The sequence below is a fragment of the Oncorhynchus nerka genome, linkage group LG22 (assembly GCF_034236695.1).
Source record: "Oncorhynchus nerka isolate Pitt River linkage group LG22, Oner_Uvic_2.0, whole genome shotgun sequence".
Taxonomy (NCBI): Eukaryota; Metazoa; Chordata; class Actinopteri; order Salmoniformes; family Salmonidae; genus Oncorhynchus; species Oncorhynchus nerka.
In genome coordinates, this window is record NC_088417.1 from 92,790,963 (window position 1) to 92,803,329 (window position 12,367).

The 12,367-nt window shown below is 42.4% G+C and overlaps 1 protein-coding gene across 1 annotated transcript in view; it reads left to right on the forward strand.

The window, feature by feature from the left end:
• The window catches only part of LOC115123825 (trimeric intracellular cation channel type B), a 35,220-nt gene extending 23,136 nt beyond the window's left edge, over positions 1-12,084 (forward strand). The window contains exons 3-6 of the mRNA XM_029653189.2: positions 4,524-4,708; positions 6,694-6,781; positions 10,193-10,310; positions 11,002-12,084. Of these exons, the coding sequence (XP_029509049.1) occupies positions 4,524-4,708; positions 6,694-6,781; positions 10,193-10,310; positions 11,002-11,292 (682 nt within the window). The 3' untranslated portion in view covers positions 11,293-12,084. The remainder of the gene's footprint in view (positions 1-4,523; positions 4,709-6,693; positions 6,782-10,192; positions 10,311-11,001) is intronic.
• The last annotated feature ends 283 nt before the right edge of the window (positions 12,085-12,367 follow it).

Genomic DNA, 12,367 nt, shown 5'->3' on the forward strand with positions numbered 1-12,367 from the left:
CACCTCCAATTGTTTGGCAGGGTAGCCTAGTGGTTAGAGTGTTGGACTAGTTCAAATCCCCGAGCTGACAAGGTACAAATCTGTCATTCTGCCCCTGAACAGGCAGTTAACCCACTGTTCCTAGGCCGTCATTAAAAATAAGAATTTGTACATAGATTCAAACAGCCGCTAACTGCAAGTCAAAATTTGTCTTAGGCATCACATTATATGCTGTTGTGTCGTGCCATGGCTGTGCCAGAACCGACCGCAAGCCAACTCCGGTTATGGGAAGGCATACTCAAGTTCATCTCACAATCGATTCTGACACAACCACGGCACAACAGCCAAGAACACATGCAGTACTGACAATCCAGAGTCAGTAAACCTGTAAAACCAACCCTCTCTCTACCCTACACATAATGTTTTTTATTCCAGGGTCATTGCTCTATCACCTCTATCCACATTTCTTGGTTTTGGTAGGTTTTAAAAGTCACAGTGGGAACAACATCCCCTATACACTTCCTGATAAACTCAGTCACCGTGTCCGTGTATACATCAATGTTATTCTCAGAGGCAACCCGGAACGTATCCCAGTACGCGTGATCAAAACTATCTTGAAGCATGCATTCCGATTGGTCAGACCAACGTTGAACAGATCTTAGCACGGATACTTCCTGTTTGAGTTTCTGCCAGTATTTTTTTATAGAGTAGCTTACTGACTGTTGAACTAGATTGTTTGTTTACTTTGTCTCAATCCAATATTTAATTTAGACATAGATTGTTTATTTTGTCTCAATCCAATATTTAATTTAGATATGGATATTTACGAACCTGTGTTTGTCAGGTTCTGGTTACCTTTTGCATTATACTGTATAAGTATAATGGAAGAGTGGCTTCTGCCTTGAGAGCAGCTAATGGGGATCCCTACTAAAATACAACTAAGTAGTAGCCATATTAGGGATGTTTTGATCAGTGGAGGCTGGTGGGTGGAGCTATTTGAGGACGGGCTCATCGTAATGGCTGGAATGGAATTAATGGAATGGAGTCAAACATGTGGCATCCATTTGTTTGATGTGTTTGAAACCATTCCATTCTAGCCATTACAATAAGCCTGTCCTCCTATAGCTCCTCCCACCAACCTCCTCTGATTTAGATAGCACCCACATTGGATGATTGTGACTATGCGCTAGTGTGACAGAATATACAAATGAGCGGGTAAATGACCACACAGAGGAATGGACAATAAGCCAGTTACTCAGCCATTAGCCATGCTCCAGGCTGAGATGATGAATCACTGTATCATATCAACACACAAGCTCAAGCCAGGAAATGCACATCATAGAAAACCCAAAACAGAATCATCAGTGTTTGCTTTTTTTTTTTATAAATTAAAAAATGCTGCACACATTAACTTTGTCAACTGTGCAGTATTTGTCAGGCATTGAAGGATTGATTTGTTCTCCAGTGGGACGTGAATATTGTATTTATTCAGTTTTCTACTTCCTGACTGTATATATTCTTGCCCGGCGACCCCCCCCCCCCCCGCCCGGCGACCAAGGGGGTCACATCATATGTTAGAAAAACGCTCGTCACATGTCTTGTCTTATCATCAGGGAATGATAATGGCAAGGGGAAGTCATCAACATTTTCAAATAAATAGAGACAGTAGATATTATTTCATTGTTTTTACCTCTTCAAAAATATAAACGCAACATGCAACAATTTCAAAGATTTTACAGAGTTACAGTTCATATAAGGAAATCAGTCAATATAAATACATTAATTAGGCCCTAATCTATGGATTTCACATGACTGGGCAGGGGTCCTGCAGGTGAAGAAGCCGGATGTGGAGGTCCTGGCGTGGTAGAGAAATGAACATTCAATTCTCTGGCAACAGCTCTGGTGGACATTCCTGCAGTCAGCATGCAAATTGCACGCTCCCTCAACTAGAGACATCTGTGGTGTTGTGTGAAACAACTGCACATTTTAAAGTGGCCTTTTATTGTCTCCAGCAGACGGTGCACCGGTGTAATGATCATGGTGTTTAATCAGCTTCTTTATATGCCATATCTGTCAGGTGGATTGATTATATTGGAAAAGGTAAATGCTCACTAACAGGTAGCCTAGTGGTTAGAACATTGGGCCAGTAACCGAAAGGTTGATCGATCGAATCCCCGAGCTGCCAAGGCAAACATCTGTCGTTCTGCCCCTGAACAAGGCAGTTAACCCACTGTTCCTAGGCCATCATTGAAAATAAGAATTAGTTCTTTAACTGACTTGCCTAGTAAAATAAATACATTTGAGAGAAATAAGCTTTTTGTCAGAATTCTTTTTATTTCAGCTCATGAAACATAGGACCAACACTTTACCTGTTGCGTTTATATTTTTGTTCAGCATAATTGGAAGAGGAAGGATAAACTCTAACATAGGAGTTACCTTTCAAGTTTATAGGCATTTTCATTAAGAGCAGCTGTTTAGCTGGTAAACAAAGGTTAGCCATGTGTTGGCAAAAATGTATTAAGTCAAGAAAGCTTACCAGCAGCCAGCACCACTTGTCGGACTGGTAGCCTATTGACTGGTAGCCTGTTGACTGGTAGCCTGTTGACTGGTAGTCTATTGACTGGTAGCCTGTTGACTGGTAGCCTATTGACTGGTAGCCTGTTGACTGGTAGCCTGTTGACTGGTAGCCTGTTGACTGGTAGCCTATTGACTGGTAGTCTATTGACTGGTAGCCTATTGACTGGTAGCCTGTTGACTGGTAGCCTGTTGACTGGTAGCCTGTTGACTGGTAGCCTATTGACTGGTAGTCTATTGACTGGTAGCCTATTGACTGGTAGTCTATTGACTGGTAGTCTATTGACTGGTAGCCTATTGACTGGTAGCCTGTTGACTGGTAGCCTGTTGACTGGTAGCCTATTGACTGGTAGTCTATTGACTGGTAGCCTATGTAGTCTATGGAATGGTAGCCTATTGACTGGTAGCCTATTGATTGGTAGCCTATTGACTGGTAGCCTATGTAGTCTATTGACTGGTAGCCTATTGACTGGTAGTCTATTGACTGGTAGCCTATTGACTGGTAGCCTATGTAGTCTATGGAATGGTAGCCTATTGACTGGTAGCCTATTGACTGGTAGTCTATTGACTGGTAGTCTACTGACTGGTAGCCTATTGACTGGTAGCCTATGTAGTCTATTGACTGGTAGCCTATTGACTGGTAGCCTATTGACTGGTAGCCTATGTAGTCTATTGATCGGTAGCCTATTGACTGCTAGCTTATGTAGTCTATTGACTGGTAGTCTATTGACTGGTAGCCTATTGACTGGTAGTCTATTGACTGGTAGCCTATTGACTGGTAGTCTATTGATTGGTAGCCTATTGACTGGTATCCTATGTAGTCTATTGATTGGTAGCCTATTGACTGGTAGCCTATGTAGTCTATTGATTGGTAGTCTATTGACTGGTAGCCTATGTAGTCTATTGATTGGTAGTCTATTGACTGGTAGCCTATTGACTGGTAGCCTATTGACTGGTAGTCTATTTGACTGGTAGCCTATGTAGTCTATTGACTGGTAGCCTATTGACTGATAGCCTATTGACTGGTAGCCTATTGACTGGTAGTCTATTGACTGGTAGCCTATGTAGTCTATTGACTGGTAGCCTATTGACTGGTAGTCTATTGACTGGTAGCCTATGTAGTCTATTGACTGGTAGCCTATGTAGCCTATTGACTGGTAGCCTATTGACTGGTAGCCTATGTAGTCTATTGACTGGTAGGCTATTGACTGGTAGCCTATTGACTGGTAGTCTATTGACTGGTAGCCTATTGACTGGTAGTCTATTGACTGGTAGCCTGTTGACTGGTAGCCTGTTGACTGGTAGTCTATTGACTGGTAGCCTGTTGACTGGTAGCCTGTTGACTGGTAGCCTATTGACTGGTAGACTATTGACTGGTAGACTATTGACTGGTAGCCTATTGACTGGTAACCTATTGACTGGTAGTCTATTGACTGGTAGCCTATGTAGTCTATTGATTGGTAGCCTATTGACTGGTAGCCTATTGACTGGTAGCCTATTGACTGGTAGCCTATGTAGTCTATTGACTGGTAGCCTATTGACGGGTAGTCTATTGACTGGTAGCCTATGTAGTCTATTGACTGGTAGTCTATTGACTGGTAGCCTATGTAGTCTATTGATTGGTAGTCTATTGACTGGTAGCCTATTGACTGGTAGCCTATTGACTGGTAGTCTATTGGCTGGTAGTCTATTGACTGGTAGCCTATTGACTGGTAGCCTATGTAGTCTATTGACTGGTAGCCTATTGACTGGTAGCCTATGTAGTCTATTGACTGGTAGCCTATTGACTGGTAGCCAGATTTTTCAAAGCCTATGTCAGATACTCCAGTGAGTGTAATTTGCTTGACATTAGGTGTTGAGAAATGTCATTAGAATGAATGTAATTCAAAATTTGTTTATTCTGTTGTTGATCGTGATATTCATAACAACATTTGGGGGAAAAAATGAAGTCTATGTGTCTTATATTCTAGGTACCTGGTATTCTACTGCCCCCAGGACATGGTGTACTCCTGTACTGCCCTCTTCCCTGTGCGTCTGGTGCTGACGGGCATGAAGGAGGTGACCCGCACATGGAAAGTCCTGGGGGGCGTGGCTGAGGCACACAGCAAGTACAAGGATGGACTGCTGGTGATGATCGCTATAGGATGGGCTAAAGGTAGGTATATCACTTTTTTAATATATACTGTACATATATATATATATATATATATACACAGACAAGTCTCTCTTCATGGTATAGTATAATTTGTTTTTAAGGTAAGTACCTTTGTTTATTGTATACTGACAAGTACATGACATGGCCAAAAGTATGTGGACACCCCTTCAAGTTATTGGATTAGGCTATTTCAGCCACACCCGTTGCTGACAGGTGAATAAAATCGAGCACACAGTCATGGAATCTTTATAGACAAAAATTGGTAGTAGAATGGACTTTCAGTGACTTTCAATGTGGCACCGTCATAGGATGCCACCTTTCCAACAAGTCAGTTCGTCAAATTTCTGCCCTGCTAGATCTGCCCCGGTCAACTGTAAGTGCTGTTATTGTGAAGTGGAAACGTCTAGGAGCAACAATGGCTCAGCCTCGAAGTGGTAGGCCACACAAGCTCACAGAATGAGACCACAGAGTGCTGTCCTTGGTTGCATCACTCACTACCGAGTTCCGAACTGCCTCTGGAAGCAACGTCAGCACAAGAACAGTTCATCGGGAGCTTCATGAAATGGATTTCCATGGCCGAGCAGCTGCACACAAGCCTAAATTCACCATGCGCAATGCCAAGTGTCGGCTGGAGTGGTGTAACGCTCGCTGCCGTTGGATTCTCGAGATGTGATGAATCACGCTTCACCATCTGGCAGTCCGACGGAGGAATCTGGGTTTGGTGGATGCACAACCTGCCCGAATGCATAGTGTCAACTGTAAAGTTTGGTGGAGAAGGAATAACGGTCTGGGGCTGTTTTTCATGGTTCGAGCTAGGCCCCTTAGTTCCAGTGAAGGGAAATCTTAACTCTAAAGCATACAATGACATTCTAGACGATTCTGTGCTTCCAACTTTGCTACCAACAGTTTGGGGAAGGCCCTTTCCTGTTTCAGTATAATAATACCCCAGTGCACAATGCGAGGTCCATACAGAAATGGTTTGTCAATATCGGTGTGAGGAACTTGACTGGCCTGCACAGAGCCCTGACCTCAACCCCACGAACACCTTTGGGATGAATTGTAACGCCGACTGCGGGCCAGACCTAATCGGCCAACATGATTTTGGAATGAGATGTTCGACACGCAGGTGTCCATATACTTTTGTGTATATGTTGTGAATGCAATGCACACAACCATACAGATTAAGGGCTTGTAAGTAAGCATTTCACTGTAAGGTCTACCTATACCTGTTGTTGCGCAAGTGACAAATACAATTTGATTTGATTCTGTGAACCTCTGGCCACCATGCGCTATGCTAGGGAACCACTACACAGTGGTGTAGTTCAGAGTAAATACAGTTTATCCACCTTTTGCAGGAAAATGCATTGAAAATATAGGTAGTGTTACCTCTTTCAATGCGACCAACAGTCAGAGTTTACCCACCTATTTTTATTTTTTACCACTACATCACCGGTAGCACTGTGCGTGTATAAGCATGTGGAAGATATGGCCAGATCTAGTACACACACGCAGATATATAAACTCTCTCTCACACATTTAATATAAATTGATTATAAATCAATTTGGGGGGGCTGTTGGTAATCAACAAGACAAGTTTCAAGAATGTAATGGATATTAAACTCATTACTATTGTGGTTATTAGTCCTGACCTTTTGGTCCATACGAATACTTCTAAATAACATGAGGTTGCATTGACACTAATTGTGATCCTGAAGATTATAGTTTCGTTGTTCAGACCTGTGCTTTGAATAGCAAGCAGCCCTTACACATCACAAAGAAATAGAGCTATCTGATTTGACTTTGTTGAGTTGTTATTAGACATTAAGGCTATTCAGCTACTAGCCTGGTTTCAGATCTGTTTGTGCTTTATAGCAAACTCCTTTTTATGCCAAACAGACCATAGGAGCCAGACAGCACAAACGGTTCTATAAAGATGTTCTACCAGTCCAGGACAATGACGCAGGGTCGTATCTCTTTCTCTTCAGGTGCTGGAGGAGGTCTAATCAGTAATTTTGAACAGCTGGTCAGAGGAGTCTGGAAGCCAGAAACCAATGAGCTTCTCAAGATGACCTAGTAAGTCCCCTCCTCTCCCAGAGCTCGTACTGTAGGATCAGTTAGTAATTCCCCTGCTCTCCCAGGGCTTGAAATATAGGATCAGTTAGTATGTCCCCTCCTCTCTGAGGCCTCGTTCTGTAGGATCAGTTAGTATGTCCCCTCCTCTCTGAGGCCTCGTACTGTAGGATCAGTTAGTGTGTCCCCTCCTCTCTGAGGCCTCGTATTGTAGGATCAGTTAGTATGTCCCCTCCTCTCTGAGGCCTCGTACTGTAGGATCAGTTAGTATGTCTCCTCCTCTCTGAGGCCTCGTACTGTAGGATCAGATCCTGCCAGTAGCATATGCTTGTCTCAAAGATTAAGCCATGCAAGTCTAAGTACACACGGCCGGTACAGTGAAACTGCGAATGGCTCATTTAATGAGCCACTGTACCGGCCGTGTGTACTTAGACTTGCATGGCTTAATCTTTGAGACAAGCATATGCTACTGGCAGGATCAACCAGGTAGCCACTCACAACTTAGATGTTGTACCTGTCCCCTCCTCTCTGAAGCCTCGTACTGTACGATCAGTTAGTATGTCGCCTCTTCTCTGAGGCCGCGTACTGTAGGATCAGTTAGTATGTCCCCTCCTCTCTGAGGCCTCGTACTGTAGGATCAGTTAGAAGGAGGATAGAATAATGTGTTGAGTGTCTGTGTTAGTCTGGTCCCACGTCTGTTTGTGTTGTTTATAGCTAACTCCTATGTTCGGCATGACAATGACTAGCAACGCGCATGACCCGCCCTCCTGAGGATCTGTCTTTTTTCAGCCATCTATTTCCTGTGCAAAATCCACTTGTCATTTAAATCTCCCTGGATTCATTGCATTCATTTTACTCCTGCTACTCTTTCATACTTCTGTCGTTTTTTCCCCCGTTAACTTTACGAGCACGTAAAGATTTGTAATGACCTGTCAAACACATCCCAGTAATGGCTGAAATGGACTCAATGGAATACATTGTCTTTCCGTTGCCTCTATAAGAACGATAAAGCTTAGTCGGGATTTAACGCATCATCTCAACACTTACACGAGAAGAAAGATAACTTTATTTTTATGGGTGTTATTTTTTGTGGATTTGAAAAAAGTTATAATTTAATATACTTGAAATGATTACCAATGAAATGCCTTGAAATGAAAGCTACTTCCCGAAAATGAACATTCAGATTGTAGTGATGTTATGTCTGATCTCACAAACATTGGAAAGTCTGTATACATGTTGATAGGTGTAATCTAGAGCCAAGCATGATGATTTTTAATCTGAGGGCATCCGGCTGTTGACACACCTTGTTGAATTATGCAGCAGAACGTGACAACAACAGTAATTCATGACGCAGTCTATACAGCACAGGTGATTGCATGTAGGCCTAGGCCCCTAGATAGAGCAAGGTTTTGGTGGTTTCAGCCACGCCCCACCCCTTTACGTTAATGTATGCAAATATGCAAATACACCGGGGTGTTTATGCAAATGAAGCACATATAATTTCTTTATTTTAACACAAAATACCTCATAACATTACAAAATGTATATATGACTGCAATCTAAGATAAAAAATAAGATAATACATTTGACAATAAATTGAATATCTGAATTCAAACAAAACCCTGGACTCATTATTTGTTAGAAGGTTTGGAGTATCTTCATCCATTGTTCAACTGTTGCGTTTATTACAATTGTTTAAAAAGACCAATTGACAATTTTGATGACTGTTGCTTCAATGACGTGTCAAACTCATTCCATGGAGGGTCGAGTGTCTGCGGGTTTTCGCTCCACCCTTGTACTTGATTGATAAATTAAGGTCATTAATTACTAATGAACCCCCCTTACCTGGTTTTCTAGGTCTTAATTGAAAGAAAAAAAGAAAAACCTGCAGACACTCAGCCCCCCGGTGGAATGAGTTTGATACCTCTGATGTAGGCTCTACAGCACAAACTGATCTGAGACCAGGCTAGGTCTGTGTAATGTTGTACACAGAAACCGAATTATGTAATTGGGGAAAGAGAGAGAGAGAGAGAGATCTCTCTCCTAGATCTTCTGTCAGACCTGGGCCTGACAGTTAATCTCAGTAAGACACCATTGCCCTAGAGCACACAAACAACTATAAATACCTTGGCCTAAACATCCACAAAGCTGTAAATGAGCTGAGTTGACAAGGCAAGAAGGGCCTTCTATGCCATTCAAAGGAACATAAAATTCGACATAGCAATTAGGATCTGGCAAAAAATACTTGAATCAATTACCCACCAAAGAATGCATGCAAAGAAGAATTAGGCCGACATCCGCTAATTATCCAAATCTAGAAAAGAGACGTTTAATTCTACAACCACCTAAAAGGAAGCGATTCCCAAACCTTCCATAACAAAGCCATTACCTACAGAGAAATTAACCTGGAGAAGCATCTCCAATCCAAAGTTAAATCTAGAATCGACTTCCTATTTCGCAACAAAGCCTCCTTCACTCATGCTGCCAAACATACCCTCGTAAAACTGACTATCCTACCGATCCTTGACTTCGGCGATGTCATTTACAAAATAGCCTCCAACACTCTACTCAGCAAATTGGATGCAGTCTATCACAGTGCCATCCGTTTTGTCACCAAAGCCCCATATACTGCCCACCTCTGCGACCAGTATGCTTTCGTTGGCTGGTCCTCGCTACATATATGTCACCAAACCCACTGGCTCCAGGTCATCTATAAGTCTTTGCTAGGTAAATATCTCAGCTCACTGGTCTCCATAGCAAAACCCACCTGTAGCATGCGCTCCATCAGGTATATTTCACTGGTCATCCCCAAAGCCAACACCTGCTTTGGCCGCCTTTCCTTCCAGTTCTCTGCTGCCAATGACTGGAACGAATGGCAAAAATCGCTGAAGTTGGAGACTTATATCTCCCTCACTAACTTTAAGCGTCAGTTGTCAGAGCAGCTTACCGATCACTGCAGCTGTACACAGCCCATCTGTAATTAGCTCCTTCCAACCAACTACCTACCTCATCCCCATATTTGTTTTAGTTTTTCTGCTCTTTTGCACACCAGTATTTCTACTTGCAGATCCTCATCTGCACATATGTCACTCCAGTGTAAATTGCTAAATTGTAATTACTTCGCCACTATTGGCCTATTTATTGCCTTACCTCCTTATTTATTTTGCACACACTGTATACAGATTTTTCTATTGTGTTATTGACTGTATGTTTGTTTATCCCATGTGTAACTCTGTGTTGTTTTTGTCGCACTGCTTTATCTTGGCCAGGTCGCAGTTGTAAATGAGAACTTGTTCTCAACTGGCCTACCTGGTTAAATAAAGGTGAAATAAAATCAATGAAAAAAGAGAGAGAGATCTGTTCATAGCCATAATGATGAAGTTACTGACCTGACTGACCTCTGACTGTGTGCAGCCCTACTAAGATCACCCTGATAGGAGCAGTGCTGTTCGCCCTGCAGCAGACCCAGTACCTGGCCATCCAGAAGCACCACCTCATGCTGCTGTACACCGTCTTCACTGTTGTCAACAAAGTCAGTCACTAACCTGATCCTAACCCTAGCCCTATCCCTCAACCCTAACACTCACAGGGCAGGGCCTCTACAAAGACATAGGGCCAGTTTCCTGGACCCAGATCAAGCGTAGTCCCAGATCTGTTTGTGCTATATAGCCAACTCCTATGGTCATTGTGGCACAATCAGATCTGGGATAAAGATAGATAAAGCCTACACCTGGACCAAAAAGCATGCTCAATGGAGAATCTCAACTACTTTTTAGTCCAGAAATGGCTTCAATCTTGATCTGGGAATCCTCCCAATACATAATGTTTATGGCAATCAAAAATATTCTTTCTCCATGTTGACTGTCTCACAACATCCAGTCCATGTTATTTGAATAACCTATTTTATACTTATATTTAGTTATGACTCAACTCTAGTCTTGTATTGCCTCTAGCAGGAGAATTTTGCATCATTTTCTTCTCGTTGCATCATTCCTCCTCCATCCTCTCACAATGAGTGATGTCTCCTGCTCTTGACATCTTGCAAATCTAATCACAGGTTCTCAGAACTCGCCCAACTGTTCGATCAGAGTTACATTTAATCTGATAAATCATACGATAAATCGTGTCTACTTCTTTATTAGTCACTGTTGTAGTCATTCTCATCACTCCATCCTGTCTCTCCATCTCTTTAAATCCTTCCATCTATTCGTTTTCTCCCCCAGACAAGTATGACGCTGACCGGCTCCTCCTCTTCGCCCTTCGCTCCCATTGAGTCTGTTGTGCACCGCACGTTCTTTGCCGGGCCGTCGCCATCCTTCACCTCTGAGACCAAGACCTCTGTAGTGAAGAAGGGCACCGGTGAGAGTTTGAACAGAGCAGCGGTCCCTGAGACCTCCAAGGCCCCAGGGTCCTCGTCCAAGACTGCAGCACACAACAGGGGAAAGGACTCACCAAAGAAGGCCAAAGTGCAGTCGGAGAGCACTGAGACAGAGAGCTGCCAGAAGAGTGACTAGAGCCCTTATACTGCATTGTACTGTATAGAAATAGAATCTATAGAACGGACAGTTGTTTAGCACACTGCAATTTCACTGGTAAAGCTATGGGTGCACTTAATGGGGCTGTCCATTCTATAAATGATATTTATATTCTGTACGGCCCTTCTTATCTTGGCTAGGACAATCTATTCTATGTGTCCTGTGGCACTGTCATCCTGTGATAGGTCCCAATTTGCTACCACGCCTTTTTTTGTCCTAACCCTTTGATGTTTGTAGATCTGTAAGTTGGAAGCAATATGGTAGAAGCTTCACTACACTGCTTATGTTCATTGTATACCTATCCAGAACCTTCAGATATTCAAATATGGAACGGTTATGGGCGAGCGGGAGGAGTAGGAAGCAAATTGGGTCTGTCTGTCCCACTCCAGAATGAGAGCAATGAAATATGTGCTGATTTTAATATATTATACATTAACGTAGCTTTATAATCCTTTTCTAATTCTGCGATGATGCATCCTGTTTTCTACGGAGTTTTGGTGAAAAATACTGCTGATCAGCCACTATTTATCTGTATATTAATAATAATATATTCTGTTTTATGTACCCGTACATTTCCTACTATGAAATGTTTTAAGATTTTACATGACAATTTATATAATTATTACTCAGGTCCTCTATTATATTTACGCTTAAGAAAATGCACTTGAATGTAGGAATGTCTAAATGGAATGCTTTTTGCAGCTGCAAACACTGCCTCTTCTGTGAATACTTTCAATTCTATTGAAAAGTAAATGTTCACCTGCACTTTAATCTGACTTGTTGTCGTTCTTATCACAACCGAAATACAAAAACTTGGACATTTGTAAACATCTGTGTGAAAAACCTTTTAGTTTATAACCTTTTTTAGTTAATCAACTTTTAGTTCATACAAGTAATGTATCTCCCGAGTGCAGCAGTGGTCTCTAAGGTACTGCATCTCAGTGCAAGAGGTGTCACTACAGTCCCTGGTTCAAATCCAGACTGTATCACATCTGGCTGTGATTGAGAGTCCCATAGGGCGGCGCACAATTGGCCCAGCGTCGTTTGGCCTTGG